This window comes from Schistocerca nitens, chromosome 10 (genome assembly GCF_023898315.1).
Source record: "Schistocerca nitens isolate TAMUIC-IGC-003100 chromosome 10, iqSchNite1.1, whole genome shotgun sequence".
NCBI classification, from domain to species: domain Eukaryota; kingdom Metazoa; phylum Arthropoda; class Insecta; order Orthoptera; family Acrididae; genus Schistocerca; species Schistocerca nitens.
In genome coordinates this window covers 47,541,007-47,556,689 of record NC_064623.1, presented here as the reverse complement: position 1 = coordinate 47,556,689, position 15,683 = coordinate 47,541,007, and the positions used below count along the sequence as shown (strand labels likewise).

At 44.0% G+C, this 15,683-nt stretch overlaps 1 protein-coding gene across 1 annotated transcript in view; it reads right to left on the bottom strand.

Annotated features, from left to right (window-relative positions):
• The window catches only part of LOC126209845 (protein Flattop), a 189,503-nt gene extending 186,287 nt beyond the window's left edge, over positions 1–3,216 (bottom strand). The window contains exon 1 of the mRNA XM_049938973.1: positions 3,190–3,216. Within this exon, the coding sequence (XP_049794930.1) occupies positions 3,190–3,216 (27 nt within the window). The remainder of the gene's footprint in view (positions 1–3,189) is intronic.
• Between the last annotated feature and the right edge of the window lie 12,467 nt (positions 3,217–15,683).

Sequence of the window (15,683 nt, the reverse complement as noted above, 5' to 3'; positions counted from 1 at the left end):
GTAGCAGTTCTGAAGCGAATGCTATGAAGTGCTTCCTTCAGTTTAGAAATCGAGTTGAACTTGCGAGGGCTTAAGTCAGGGGAGTGCAGTACGTGGTATAGCAGTTAGCAGCCCCATCAGTCAAACAAATCAGTAACAGCTTGCAATGTACGTGATTGGCCATTGTCCTGCAAAATGATGGACAGGTCCTGCGGGAAGTGTCATCACTTCTGTCTCTATGCTGTTCATTTTTGGAACACAACCTACGACCAGCTTAGAGACAGAAGTGATGACACTTTCTGCTGTACCTGACCATGATGTTGCAGGTCAATGCTCGAGCACGTACAGTGAAAGCTGTTACTGATTTGTCTGACTGATGGGGCTGCTAACTGCTATACCACCTACTGCACTCCCCTGACTTAAGCCCTCAACTCGATTTCTAAACTGAAGGAAGCACTTCACGGCATTCTCTTCAGAACTGCTACAAATTCGTCGGGCAATAGACCGCGCCGCTCGAACTGTCAACTCAACTGGCACTGCTAAGAGTATCCTACGACTTCCACATCGCTGGCAACGGATTATACACAATGCTGGTGACTACTTTGAAGTTCAGTAAAACTCTGAAACACGTATCTATTTTGTATAAGTTCTAAATAAATTGTTGCCACTATTAAAGATCCAAACCTAGTATATACAGCCCCGTTGGTATCGCTCCGGTAGGGACAGCTAGGGGGGGGGAGGGGGGGGGGGGAGAATGAAATAGTTAGCTGGGAGGACCCATTCGGGAAAGTTCGGCCGCCAAGGGTAAGTCTTATTTCATTCGACGCCACACTGGGCGACTTGCGTGCCGGTGAAGAGAATGGAATGATGATGAGGACAACAAAACACCCAGTCCACGAGCGGAGAAAGTCTCCAACCCGGGCGGAAATCGAACCCGGGCCTGCTTGCATGGGAGGCGAGCACGTTACCACCCAGCTTAAGCAGGCGGACAGCTAACTGAAACTGGACTAGGTTATAACGCGTGCAGAGCGATTTATGCATTCTTCCCGCGCATGAAACAGTAAGAAACCCTCTGAAACAGCCCGCATCTCGTGGTCTTGCGGTAGCGTTCTCGCTTCCCACGCCCGGGTTCCCGGGTTCGATTCCCGGCGGGGTCAGGGATTTTCTCTGCCTCGTGATGGCTGGGTGTTGTGTGCTGTCCTTAGGTTAGTTAGGTTTAAGTAGTTCTAAGTTCTAGGGGACTTATGACCATAGATGTTAAGTCCCATAGTGCTCAGAGCCATTTGAACCTCTGAAACAACTGGTATTCGGTTATATCAGTTTCTTTCACGCCTGTTTAACCTGACTGTTAAAACTGCTCAAAATAACCGGTTTCTGAAATAACCGATTTTTGGTTTTTCATTACCATTATTAGCTGTACTGAACGTAGAAATCAAACAAATACTGAAAATTTCCGACTATCTCAGTTTTAGGATACACAGAATCAAAATATTAAATAAGCAAATAAAAGAAAATTTAGTCCGACCTCCAGTCTTTGGTTTTCACGAATATAAGTGGTTGAACACCACAAAAAATTACCATTACTCTCGTAATGATTCTAATTTTTTGAAACTCTGTTCAAAAATAATGTTGTAACACAATTGGTGATGAGGCCTAGGTCTATGGTTATGATTTTGAGATGAAGGTTCAATCTTCATATTAGTCGGGAAAGGATCTCAAATACCAGAAAAAGCTTGTCGGGTCAGGTCAAAGCCATGCTGATAGTTTTCTTTGGCTTTGAAGGATTAGTTCATGATGAATTCGTACCACTGGGACACTGTTGTTCGATGGTACTATTGGGACGTGTTGCGGCGCCTGGGAGAAAATGTGAGACGGAAACGGCCTGAAACGTGGCGAGACAACTCATGGCTCTTGCATCACGGTAACGCACCCTGACCTTCATCCCTGTCATGGAAATGACAGAGAAGACTTAATCTCTTAAAACAAATGAAGCACTATTTTTCATTGTTATGTCACTTTGTAAAAATATTTCCAGACTAAGATTGGTGCCATTCTGCAGTGCAACGAATGTCCGGCGACGAAAGTAAGAAAACACCGTGTAGACCAGGAGGGGGCAAGTCTTAGACACTGTTCATACGAGCGTACTTCAAACCACAACACACGGCAACAGGGACATTGTCTCAGCAATGCTCTGCCAATTCTTACGCTGTGTGTTTGTTGGTCCTTTCTGTCGTCATTGGTATTAAAACAGCATTGATCGCGTTTCCTATTTTCTAAAATAACGCAATATTTCAAACCAGTGCAAAGGTCACAAATAAAAATTACTCCTTTTTTAAAAAAGGTTTGTTTACAAACGAAAAATTTTAGCACTGCTGCTACCGCTATTTGATATTTCGCTTTTTCACTCGGTTAACAGTAAAAAATAAGAAGCACCTGTTATAACAAAGGCAAAACATTGGGTAATTTTCAAGAATGATTGCCTATCGAAGTGGCGGGGCCCAAACGATACAATCGAATGTGCGATCCTAAATCGATCACGCGACTCAGGCGGTGGGCTTTATGAGTATGTTTACGGTGGTCACTGCAGCAATGACAAAAGAAGACCGTTACAAAAATACTTGTATTTACAAAGGAGATGACTTACCTTACTCGTCGTCGGTGTTGTCGTCATGTGATGTGTACGCTACGGGAACAATCCCGTTTTCGCCATTAATTCGCAGAGGTATGTAACTTAGAGCAACTATGGAACGACAGAAAACAGATAAAAATGACGATCACAAATAATTGATCATAACACCGTCAGCAGAGTCGCATGATCGATTTACAATCGCACGTTCGATATGTACCGTCTGGATCCTGCCACTTCGATAGGCAATCATTCTTGGAAATTACCAAACACTGTATCGTAAAATAGCGGTTATTCAGACCTAAAACACCGATATCGGTTTTTCCCATCCCTACATCACAGTGGTTTTCAGGGCAATGATGCAGGCGTAGATCTATTCATATAGAGGAGAACTCCCTCTTCCATGCATTCACAGATGGTCTGATACGCTTGCACTAACTGCCACCAATCGCTGCCGACTGGTTGTCAGAGTTGAACATCATTATTAAACACACTGTGTACCTATTTGTATATGTTATCTAGTCCCATAGGATAGTAATGGTTGGAATAGTAATAGCCGCAGATGGTTAGCGGTTTGCACTGACCTGTCCGGCGCGGTAATTCATGGCCATGGTGCCCGCCGCCAGTCTCGGTCGCTGCGGGCGGACGAGATGTCCACGGGATGGGAGTCAACACGTCGCCATGGCGACCGATCCAACCCCTGTCCACACGCGCGCGATCGGCGCGCCGCAGGTGGCAGCACCCTGGAACTACCTCAGCGGCTCCGGCTCGTTTCTAGGGAGATCGACGGCGAAACTCTGGCGGCAAATTCCGAAACATAGGGCTGCCTTTTCGCGATTTCATGTGAGGCACTGTTCTTAAAATTATCTGTCGAAGGTAAATACACTGATCCAGTGCTTTTACAACTTCGTAAAGTTTTGATTTAGCACCACGAGAACACCATATAAAGAAAACCAGTAATCCCACTCCCAGTTCTCTGGATAGTCGAAATATCATTTATAAAACAGCTGCAACTGTCTGACATGTTCACAAATCGGTAAAACATTCAAATATTTGAATCTTCCTGCCAGATTAAAACTGTGTACCAGACCGAGACTCGAACTCGGGACCTTTGCCTTTCGCGGGCAAGTGCTCTACCAACTTCTTTATTTATTTTTTCCATCTTTTTTATTTTAGTTTTTTATGTTTTTTATTTTTTATTATTTCTATGTATATATATAAAGAAAGAAAATTACCTCTTCCACTTCAGGCGTTGGCCCGTATCACCCATACTACCCCCAAAAACCTATCTAACCTAAAAATAAAAACAAAGCTAGTGCCACCGCCACTTTCATCCTAAAGCTATATAGGGCGGCCGTTCGCCCACTAACAAAAATTAAACAATCCTCTAAGAACTTTTTTAAAAAAAAAGGAAAGGAGAAAGGAAAGTGTACAATACTTTATTATATTTTATTTGTTGCTCATTTTGTTCTTATGTATTTATTTGTAATTGTCTCTTTTTTTTTTCCTCGGGGGTTGTCCACAGCAGCCACACGGCGGGATGTCCTGGTTGTCTTCTCGTTCAGCTAGGGTGGAACACCCTATAATTACCGTTGATGACTGTAATCATTCCACCATGTTCAATCTCTCAGTCTCTTCTCACAACCAACTGAGCTACCCAAGCACGACTCACGCCCCGTCCTCACAGCTGTACTTCCGCCAGTACCTCGTCTCCTACCTTCCAAACTTAACAGAAGCTCTCCTGCGAAACTTGCAGAACTGGCACTCCTGAAAGAAAGGATATTGTGGAGACATGGCTTCTGTTAAGTTTGGAAGGTAGGAGACGAGGTACTGGCAGAAGGAAAGCTGTGAGGACGGGGCGTGAGTCGTGCTTGGGTAGCTCAGACGGTAGAGCACTTGCCCGCGAAAGGCAAAGGTCCCGAGTTCGTGTCTCGGTCCGGCACACAGTTTTTATGTCAGGAAGTTCCTTATCAGCGCACACTCCGCTGCAGAGTAAAAATCTCATTCTGTCAAATATTTGGCGTTAAGCGCGTGAACCCATTATGGTTGAAGACGCAAAACCCTAGTTTCTGATTCATTTCGTTGACACGACACACCGTCCAATCCCATAAACGGGTAAATCGCTTGATGCCTTCCTAAGAGTCTCCATTCCTTCCAAGCTAATTACGTAAGTGTAGACCAGATATGGCTCAAATTCAAAGATACGGTATTGACAGCAATAGATAGATTCATACCGCATAAGTTAAAAAGAGACGGAACTGATCCGCCATGGCTGGGCGGGGTGGCCGAGCGGTTCTAGGCGCTACAGCCTGGAACCGCGCGACCGCTGCGGTCGCAGGTTCGAATCCTGCCTCGGGCATGGATGTGTGTGATGTCGTTAGGTTAGTTAGGTTTAAGTAGTTCTAAGTTGCAGTGGACTCATGGCCTCAGAAGTTAAGTCCCATGGTGCTCAGAGCCATTTGAACCATTTGATCCACCATGGTACGCAAAACACGTCAGAACATTGTTGCGGGAGCAACGAAAAAAGCATGCCAAATTCCGAAGACCGCAAAATCCCAATGACTGGCTAAGTTTCACGGAAGCTCGAAATTTAGTGCCGACGTCAATGCGAGATTCTTTTAATAGTTTACACAATGAAACATTGCCTCAAAATATGAGTAAAATAGCCCAAAGAGATTCTGGTCGTATGTAAAGCAGACCAGTGGCAGAAAACAGTCAATACCGTCACCGCGACAGCGATGAAAATGTTACTGATGGTGCCACTAAAGCGGAGTTACTAAATACAGCTTTCCGTAATTCCTTCGCGTAAGAAGAAGTTAATATTCCAGAATTCGAAAGCAGAACAGCTGTTAGCATGAGTGACATAAAAGTAGATATCTTAGGTGTTGCGAAACAACTCAAATCACTTAAGAAAGGCAAGTCTTCCGGTCCAGATGGTATACCAATCAAGTTCCTTTCAGAGAATGCAGACACAATAGCGCCTTTCTTAGCAATCCCATACAACCGCTCACTTGACGAAAAGTCTGTTCCTAAAGACTGGAAATTAGCACAGGTCACATCAATATTCAAGAAGGGAAATAGGAGTAATCCATTGAATTACACACCCGTAACATTGACCTCAATTTGCAGTAGGATTTTGGAGCATATATTGTACTAAAACATCATGAATCACCTTGAAGAAAATGACTAGTTGATACATAACCAACACGGATTCAGAAAATATCGTTCTTGTGCAACACAGCTAGCTCTTTATTCCTATGAAGTAATGAGTGCTGTCGACAAGGGATCTCAGATCGATTCCTTATTCCTAGATTTCCAGGAGGCTTTTGATACCGTTCCTCACAAGCGACTATTAATCAAATTGCGTGCCTATGGAGTATCGTCTCAGTTGTGTGACTGGATTCGTGATTTCCTCTCAAAGAGGTTCAAAAATGGTTCAAATGGCTCTGATTACTATGGAACTTAACTTCTGAGGTCATCAGTCCACTAGAACTTATAACTACTTCAACCTAACTAACCTACGGACATCATACACATACATGCCCGAAGCAGGATTCGAACCTGCGACCGTAGCGGTTGCGCGGTTCCAAACTGAAGCGCCTAGAACCGCTCGGCCACTCAGGCCGGCCTCAAAGAGGTCACAGTTCGTAGTGATATACAGTAAATCATCGAGTAGAGCAGAAGAGATATCTGGCGTTCCGCAACGTAGTGTCATAGATCCTCTGCTGTTCCTGATTTACATAAATGACCTAGGTGATAATCTGAGCAGCTCCCGTAGATTGTTTGCAGATGACACTGTAATTAACCGTCTAGTAAAATCATCAGACGATCAATTCCAATTACAAAATGATCTAGAGAGAATTTCTGTGTGGAGCGAAAAGTGGCAATTGGCACTAAACAAAGAAAAGTGCGAGGTCATCCACATGGGTACTAAACGATATCCGATAATTTTGGGTATATAATAAATCGCACAAATCTAAGGGCTGTCAATTCGACTAAATGCCTAGGAATTACAACTACGAGCAACTTAAATTGGAAAGACCACACAGATAATATTGTGGGAAAGGTGAAACAAAGACTGCGCTTTGTTGGTAGAACACTTAGAAGATGCGACAAACCCACTAAAGAGACAGCCTACATTACACTTGTCCGTCCTCTGCTGGAATATTACTGCGCGGTATGGGGTCCTTACCAGGTAGGGTTGACGGAGGACATCGAAAAAGTGCAAAGAAGGGCAGCTCGTTTCGTGTTGTCGCGCAAAAGGGGTGAGAATGTCACTGATATGATACGCGAGTTGGGGTGGCAGTCACTGAAACAAAGGCGATTTTCTTTGCGGCTAGATCTATTTACGAAATTTCAATCACCAACTTTCTCTTCCGAATGCGAAAATATTTTGTTGACACCCACCTACGTAGGAAGAAGTGATCATCGTAATAAAATAAGAGAAATCAGAGCTCGAACGGAAAGATTTAAGTGTTCCTTTTTTCCACGCGCCATTCGAGAGTGGAATTGTAGAGAATTGAGATGGATCGTTCGCGAACTAATGGGTCCAAAGGAACGGTTCATCAAGGTGAACGGAACGAGCAATCAACGAATTCTAAGGAACGGTGTTTCATAGTTCACTTCGGTCGCGGCTCTCTACTTATAGTTCCCGGGAACGGGAAACGATCGCTCTCGTTCCCGCAACGGCTCGTCGGCCGGTCTCGTTCCAACCTCGGTCTCGTTCCAACCTCGGTCCCGTTCCCATGCGTCTCGGTCTCGTTCGGCCGAATTCGTGCTTCTTCGCGTGGCCACCCATCCCAGTTCCACTGCCGACTGCTCATAGTTCAGTATAGAGTTGTTAGTTTGGTTGGCTGCGCACGCCTATTTTTGATCTGTTTCAGACTTTTTTGAACTCTGAACTTCTAGTTCTTTTCGTATTCTACTCACCGTCCATGACCGATAATTGAAATGTATTTTATAATTATGTAAATTACATAAAATTACGTTGTATGTAATACATACATTTTTAGGTAACAAAACGGCATATCAGCTTACTTCACTATTTCGATAAATAGCAGAAGAAATACTTGTAAAAATGCAAGATCATTTTTGTTACTACCCATGCAAAGGAAATCGGCACGCACACATGAGTGGCCATTTTCCGTCTTCTTTTGATTCAAGGTAAAAGAGCATGTTCATTGTTGTAGAAGGCAGACCGACTTACAACCGAATGAAGTCCGCGTTCCATAATCGAGTGTCGGGTGTCACATTTTGTACAGAGAATATGATAACTTCTATAGTATTATTTCAGTAGTACAGGGTGGCGCACGAAAAATCGGCTCCGAGTACTAGACTGCTCATTGTCGCCTACCAGTCGTCAATCTGTTGTTTCGAAGTTGTTTTTTGCAGTAGCTTATTTGTTATTTCTTCACTGCCTAATTATTACATGTTTATCTATTCTGCTCGTAGCGGTCAACAAATCTTGCGTAATTGGCAAGCAGTCTTAACTCGGAGCCGGTTTTTCGTGCGCCATCTTATATTATTTCACTGCGATCAGCCACATAACGCTACAGCTGGCTAAACGAGAGGTTTTGCAGAATCACGAAAATAACAACTGTGTGAGAATTCTGGTTCAAATGGCTCCGAGCACTATGGGACTCAACTGCTGTGGTTATAAGTCCCCTAGAACTTAGAACTACTTAAACCTACCTAACCTAAGGACAACACACACATCCATGCCCGAGGCAGGAGTCGAACCTGCGACCGTAGCGGTCGCGCGGTTCCAGACTGTAGCGCCAGAACCGCTCGGCCACCAGCGGCCGGCTGTGAGAATTCTGTTATGAATAAAAACTCTGTACTCCAGGGGGAATGCAAGTGCTCCCTCTTGGCGCCTTCCATCTTCAGTCACGTATGCTACTAATTTTCAATTTTTCATAAGAACCGTATACCAAGTACAAAAGAACGGTGAACTAGTTCCCAAGGATGAACGAATTTGCTCATATCTAGTAGAGAAATAGTATGAAAATGATTCGATGAACCCTCTGCCACGCACTTAAGCGTGAATTGCAGAGCAATCATGTAGATGTAGATGTACCGCCTATGTTCGACATCAACGTGCAAGAACCACTTACGGACTGCAGATGGCAGAGATAACAGTTGGTGTATAAATGTTGGGAGAGAGAGAGAGGGGGGGGGTAGCGGAGAAACAGTGAAGTGATGTGGAAACGGAGCGATTTATCTTTCATCCAAAAGGGCGTGATCATTGGCTTTCGGGCCAAGGGTAGACGCATTTCTGAAACGGCTCAGTTCGTAAACCGCCCAGATGAAACAAGAGACTACGGACTGTGTCTCCACAACGAAACGTTCGGCGGAAGTTTCTACATTTGGACCTCCGCACCAGGGGCTTGGTTCCCACAAATCATGCTGATTGCTGTCTATCGTCGACAAAGACAAGAATTTGCACGCCAGTACCACGAGTGGACGTTCACTGTGTGGCGACAGGTAGCCTTTTCAGATGAATATGTTTTACGTTCCATCGAACATACGGCCATTGGCGTGTACGGCGTGAAACGTGTCAGAGCAAACAAGGAAGGGGCGTTATGGTCAGCGGAATGATTTCTTGGCATTTCCTGGGCGATCTCCTCATTTTGAAGGCGCAGTTCATCAATATAAGTATGCATATATCCCTGGAGACCATGTCCACCCCTACATACAGTTTCTACATCTAAGTGATTACTCTGCTATTAACAATAAAGTGCCTGGAAGAGGGTTCAATGAACCACCTTCATGCTGTCTCTAAATGGTTCAAATGGCTCTGAGCACTATGGGACATAACATCTGTGGTCATGAGTCCCCTATAACTTAGAACTACTTAAACCTAACTAACCTAAGGGCATCACACACATCCATGCCCGAGGCAGGATTCGAACCTGCGACCGTAGCAGTCACGGTGCTGTCTCTCTACCGTTCCACTCTCGAAAGGCACGCGGGAAAAACGAGCACTTACATTTTTCTGTGCGAGCCCTGATTTATTTTATCGTGATGATCATTTCTCCCTGTGTAGGTGGGTGCCAACAATGTTTTCGCAATCGGAGGAGAAAACTGGTGTCTGAAATTTCATGAGAAGATCTCGTCGCAACGAAAAACGCCTTTGTTGTAATGATTGCCACTCCAATTCACGTATCAGGTCTGTGACACTATCTCACCTATTTCGCGATAATACAAAACGAGCTGCCCTTGTTTGAACTTTTTCGATGTCATCCGTCACTCCCACCTGATGCGGATCCCACACCGCACAGCAATACTCCAGAATAGAGCGGACAAGCGTGGTGTAAGCAGTCTCTTTAGTAGACCTGTTGCACTTCCTAAGTGTTCTGCCAATGAATCGCAGTCTTTGGTTTGCTCTACCCACAGCATTATCTATGTGATCGTTCCAATTTAGGTTATTTGTAATTGTAATCCCTAAATATTTTGTTGAATTTATAGCCCTCAGATTTGTGTGACTTATTGCGTAATCGAAATTTTGCTGTTTTCTTTTAGGACTCGTGTGAATAACTTCGCACTTTTCTTTATTCAACGTCAATTGCCACTCTCCGCACCATACAGATATCTTATCTAAATCATTTTGCAAGTCGTTTTGATCATCTGATGACTTTACAAGACGGTAAATGACAGCATCATCCGCAAACAATCTAAGACGGCTACTCAGATTGTCTCCTATGTCGTTAATATAGATCAGGAACAATAGAGGTCCTATAACACTACCTCTGGGAACGCCGGATATTACTTCTGTTTAACTCGATGGGTTTCCGTCTATTACTACGAACTGTGACCTTTCTGACAGGAAATCACGAATCAAGTCGCACAACTAAGGCGATACTCCGTAGGCACGCAGTTTGGTTAGAAGACGCCTGTGAGGAACGGTGTCGGAAACCAGAATTTAAAAATATGGAATCAATTTGACATCCCCTGTCGATAGCATTTGTTACTTCATGAGTATAAAGAGCTAGTTGTGTTTCACAACAACGATATTTTCTGAAACTGTGCTGACTGTGTGATAATAAATGGTTTTCTTCGAGGTACTTCATAATGTTCGAATGCAGTATATGTTCTAAAACCCTACAGCAAATCGACGTTAGTGATATAGGCCTGTAATTCAGCGGATTACTCCTACTTCCCTTTTTGGGTATTGGTGTGACTTGAGCAATTTTCCAGTCTTTAGGTAGGGATCTTTCTGTTCTTTGTTGTTCCTTGGTACGATGTCATTTACCAGCAGGACAATGCAACGTGTCGCACAGGTTGCAGTGTACACGTGGGGCTCAAAGAGCACCAGGATGAGAGAGCGTACTACTCTGGCCACCATAATCCCCGGGAGTTAAACCCAATCGAGAATCTGTGGAACATCCTCGATGGGGCTGCAAACGCCATGAATCCTCAAACGAGAAACGCAGTGCAGCCGCCACGTCACTGAAGTTGGCATAGCTCCACATTGCTGCTGATACCTCCCAGAACATGAATGACTCTCTTCCTGCACATCTCTTAGCGGTATGCGCTGCGGAAGGTGGTTATTCTGGCTTTAGACGGGTGGTGACATTAATGTGACTCGACAGTGTATCTACCGAACTATGTGTCATACGATGGTCACTCCAAAAGAAATTCACACTATTTTTGTAAAAATACAGTTTTCCTTCTACATGTATTAAAGTTTTACAGTGTGTAGATACATCCTTTCCGCTTGTTTTCAAACTCAGTTCAACCTGTTCCCGTGAGTGGCGCAGTCACAGCATGTCGTCAAGATGGCTGATACACTTGACGTTCGTCAGAAGCAACGTGCTGTCACAGAATTCCTGTGCTGTGAAAACGAGACAGTGGGAAACATCCACAAGAGGTTGAAAAAGGTGTATGGAGATGCTGCTGTCGATCGCAGTACAGTTACCGGTGGGCAAGCAGGTTACGTGATGAAAGCGGGCACGGCAATATTGAGGATTGTCCTCGCAGCGGCAGGCCTCGTAGTGCACACACTCCAGACAATGTTCAGGGAGTTAACGAATTGGTGACTGCTGACAGACGCATCACAGTGAACGAATTGTCACGCTACGTTGGGATAGGGGAAGGAAGTGTTTGCAGAATACAGAAAGTGTTGGCGTTAAAAAAGGTTTGTACCAGGTGAGATCCCAGCGCCAAAGAAACTGGTATTGGCATGTGTATTCAAATAGAAGGACATGTAAACAGGCAGAATACGGTGCTGTGGTCGACAACGCCTATATAAGACAAGTCTCTGGCTCAGTTGTTAGATCGATTACTGCTGCTACAAAAGCACTTTCTCGAGATTTAATTGAGTTTGAACGTGGTGTTATAGTTAGCTCACGAGAGTTGGGACACAGCATCTCTGAGTTAGCGATGAAATGGGGATTTTCTCGTACGACCATTTCACGACGGTATCGTGAGTAACAAGAATCTGGTAAAACGTCAAATCTCCCACATCGCTGCGACTGGAAAAATATCCTGCAAGAACGGGACCAACGACGACTGAAGAGACTCGTTCGAAGTGGCAGATGTGCAACCCTTCCGTAAATTGCTGCATATTTCAGTGCTGGACCATCAACAAGTGTCAGCGTGCGAACCATTCAACGGGACGTCATCGAATGGTACTCGTGTACCCTTGATGACTGCACGACACAAAGCTTTACGCTTCACATGGGCCCGTCAACACAGACATTAGATGACTGGAAACATGTGTCTTGTCGGACGAGTTTCGTTTCAAACTGTATCGAGCGGAAGAACGTGGGTATGGAGACAACCTCTTGAATCCATGGACCCTGCATGTCAGCAGGGGACTGTTGAAGCTGGTGGAGGCTCTGTAACCGTCGAGCGTGTGCAGTTGGAGTGATATCGGACCCCTGGTGCGTCTACACACGACTCTGACAGGTGATACGTACGTAAGCATCCTGTCTAATCGCTTGAGTCCATTCATGGCAATTGTGCATTCCAACGGACTTGGGCGCTTCCAGCAGGACAAAGTGACATCCCATACGGCCAGAATTGCTACAGAGTGGCTCCAGGAACGCTCTTCTGAGTTTAAACACTTCCTTTGCCCACCAAACTCCGCAGAAATGAACATTAATGAGCATATCTGGGATGCCTTGCAACGTGCTGTTCAGAAGATCTCCACCTCCTCGTACTCTTACGGATTTATGGGCAGCCCTGCAGGATTCATGGTGTCAATTCCCTCCAGTACTACTTCAGACATCGTCGAGTCCGTGCCACGTCGTGTTGCGGCACTTCTGCGTGCTCCCAGGGACCCTGCACGATATTAGGCAGGTGTACCAGTTTCTTTGGCTCTTCAGTGTGCAATCTTATGTTAAAGTTTTAAAACAATACATATTAAAGTTACAAGCTATGTACATGTTACGATGCCGAGCAAGTCATGGCGCGCAACTTACCCAGGCTATGTTTGTTGTTGTGGTCTTCAGTCCTGAGACTGGTTTGTTGCAGCTCTCCATGCTACTCTATCCTGTGCAAGCTTCTTCATCTCCCAGTACCTACTGCAACCTACATCCTTCTGAATCTGCTTAGTGTATGCATCTCTTGGTATCCCCCTACGATTTTTACCCTCCACGCTGCCCTCCAATACTAAATTGGTGATCCCTTGATGCCTCAGAACATGTCCTACCAACCGATCCCTTCTTCTGGTCAAGTTGTGCCACAAACTCCTCTTCGCCCCAATCCTGTTCAGTACCTCCTCATTAGTTATGTGATCTACCCATCTAATCTTCAGCATTCTTCTGTAGCACCACATTTCGAAAGCTTCTATTCTCTTCTTGTCCAAACTATTTATCGTCCATGTTTCACTTCCATACATGGCTACACTCCATACAAATACTTTCAGAAAAGACTTCCTGACACTTAAATCTATACTCGATGTTAACAAATTTCTCTTCTTCAGAAACGCTTTCCTTGCTATTGCCAGTCTACATTTTATATCCTCTCTACTTCGACCATCATCAGTTATTTTGCTCCCCAAATAGCAAAACTCCTTTACTACTTTAAGTGTCTCATTTCCTAATCTAATACCCTCAACATCACCCGACTTAATTCGACTACATTCCATTATCCTCGTTTTGCTTTTGTTGATGTTAATCTTATATCCTCCTTTCAAGACACTGTCCATTCCGTTCAACTGCTCTTCCAGGACCTTTGCTGTCTCTGACAGAATTACAATGTCATCGGCGAACCTCAAAGTTTTTATTTCTTCTCCATGGATTTTAATACCTACTCCGAATTTTTCTTTTGTTTCCTTTACTGCTTGCTCAATATACAGATTGAATAACATCGGGGAGAGGCTACAACCCTGTCTTACTCCCTTCCCAACCACTGCTTCCCTTTCATGTCCCTCGACTCTTATAACTGCCATCTGGTTTCTGTACAAATTGTAAATAGCCTGTCGCTCCCTTTAGAATTTTAAAGAGAGTATTCCAGTCAACATTGTCAAAAGCTTTCTCTAAGTCTACAAATGCTAGAAACGTAGGTTTGACTTTCCTTAATCTTTCTTCTAAGATAAGTCGTAAGGTCAGTATTGCCTCACGTGTTCCAGTATTTCTACGGAATCCAAACTCATCTTCCCCGAGGTCAGCTTCTACTAGTTTTTCCATTCGTCTGTAAAGAATTCGTGTTAGTATTTTGCAGCTGTGGCTTATTAAACTGATTGTTCGGTAATTCTCACATCTGTCAACACCTGCTTTCTTTGGGATTGGAATTATTATATTCTTCTTGAAGTCTGAGGGTATTTCGCCTGTTTCATACATCTTGCTCACCAGATGGTAGAGTTTTGTCAGGACTGGCTCTCCCAAGGCCGTCAGGAGTTCCAATTGAATGTTGTCTACTCCGGGGGCCTTGTTTCGACTCAGGTCTTTCAGTGCTCTGTCAAACTCTTCACGCAGTATCGTATCTCGCATTTCATCTTCATCTACATCCTCTTCCATTTCCATAATATTGTCCTCAAGTACATCGCCCTTGTATAGACCCTCTATATACTCCTTCCACCTTTCTGCTTTCCCTTCTTTGCTTAGAACTGGGTTTCCATCTGAGCTCTTGATGTTCATACAAGTGGTTCTCTTATCTCCAAAGGTCTCTTTAATTTTCCTGTAGGCAGTATCTATCTTACCCCTAGTTAGATAAGCCTCTACATCCTTACATTTGTCCTCTAGCCATCCCTGCTTAGCCATTTTGCACTTCCTGTCGATCTCATTTTTGAGACGTTTGTATTCCTTTTTGCCTGCTTCATTTACTGCATTTTTATATTTTCTCCTTTCATCAATTAAATTCAATATTTCTTCTGTTACCCAAGGATTTCTACTAGCCCTCGTCTTTTTGCCTACTTGATCCTCTGCTGCCTTCACTACTTCATCCCTCAAAGCTACCCATTCTTCTTCTACTGTATTTCTTTCCCCCATTCCTGTCAATTGTTCCCTTATACTCTCCCTGAAACTCTGTACAACCTCTGGTTCTTTCAGTTTATCCAGGTCCCATCTTCTTAAATTCCCACCTTTCTGCAATTTCTTCAGTTTTAATTTACAGGTCATAACCAATAGATTGTGGTCAGAGTCCACATCTGCCCCTGGAAATGTCTTACAATTTAAAACCTGGTTCCTAAATCTCTGTCTTACCATTATATCATCAATCTGATACCTTTTAGTATCTCCAGCGTTCTTCCATGTATACAACCTTCTATCATGATTCTTAAACCAAGTGTTAATGATTAAGTTGTGCTCTGTGCAAAATTCTACCAGGCGGCTTCCTCTTTCATTTCTTAGCCCCAATCCATATTCACCTACTACGTTTCCTTCTCTCCCTTTTCCTACACTCGAATTCCAGTCACCCATAACTATTAAATTTTCGTCTCCCTTCACAATCTGAATAATTTCTTTTATTTCATCATACATTTCTTCAATTTCTTCGTCATCTGCAGAGCTAGTTGGCATATAAACTTGTACTACTGTAGTAGGTGTGGACTTCGTATCTATCTTGGCCACAATAATGCGTTCACTAAGCTGTTTGTAGTAGCTTACCCGCGTTCCTATTTTCCTATTCATTATTA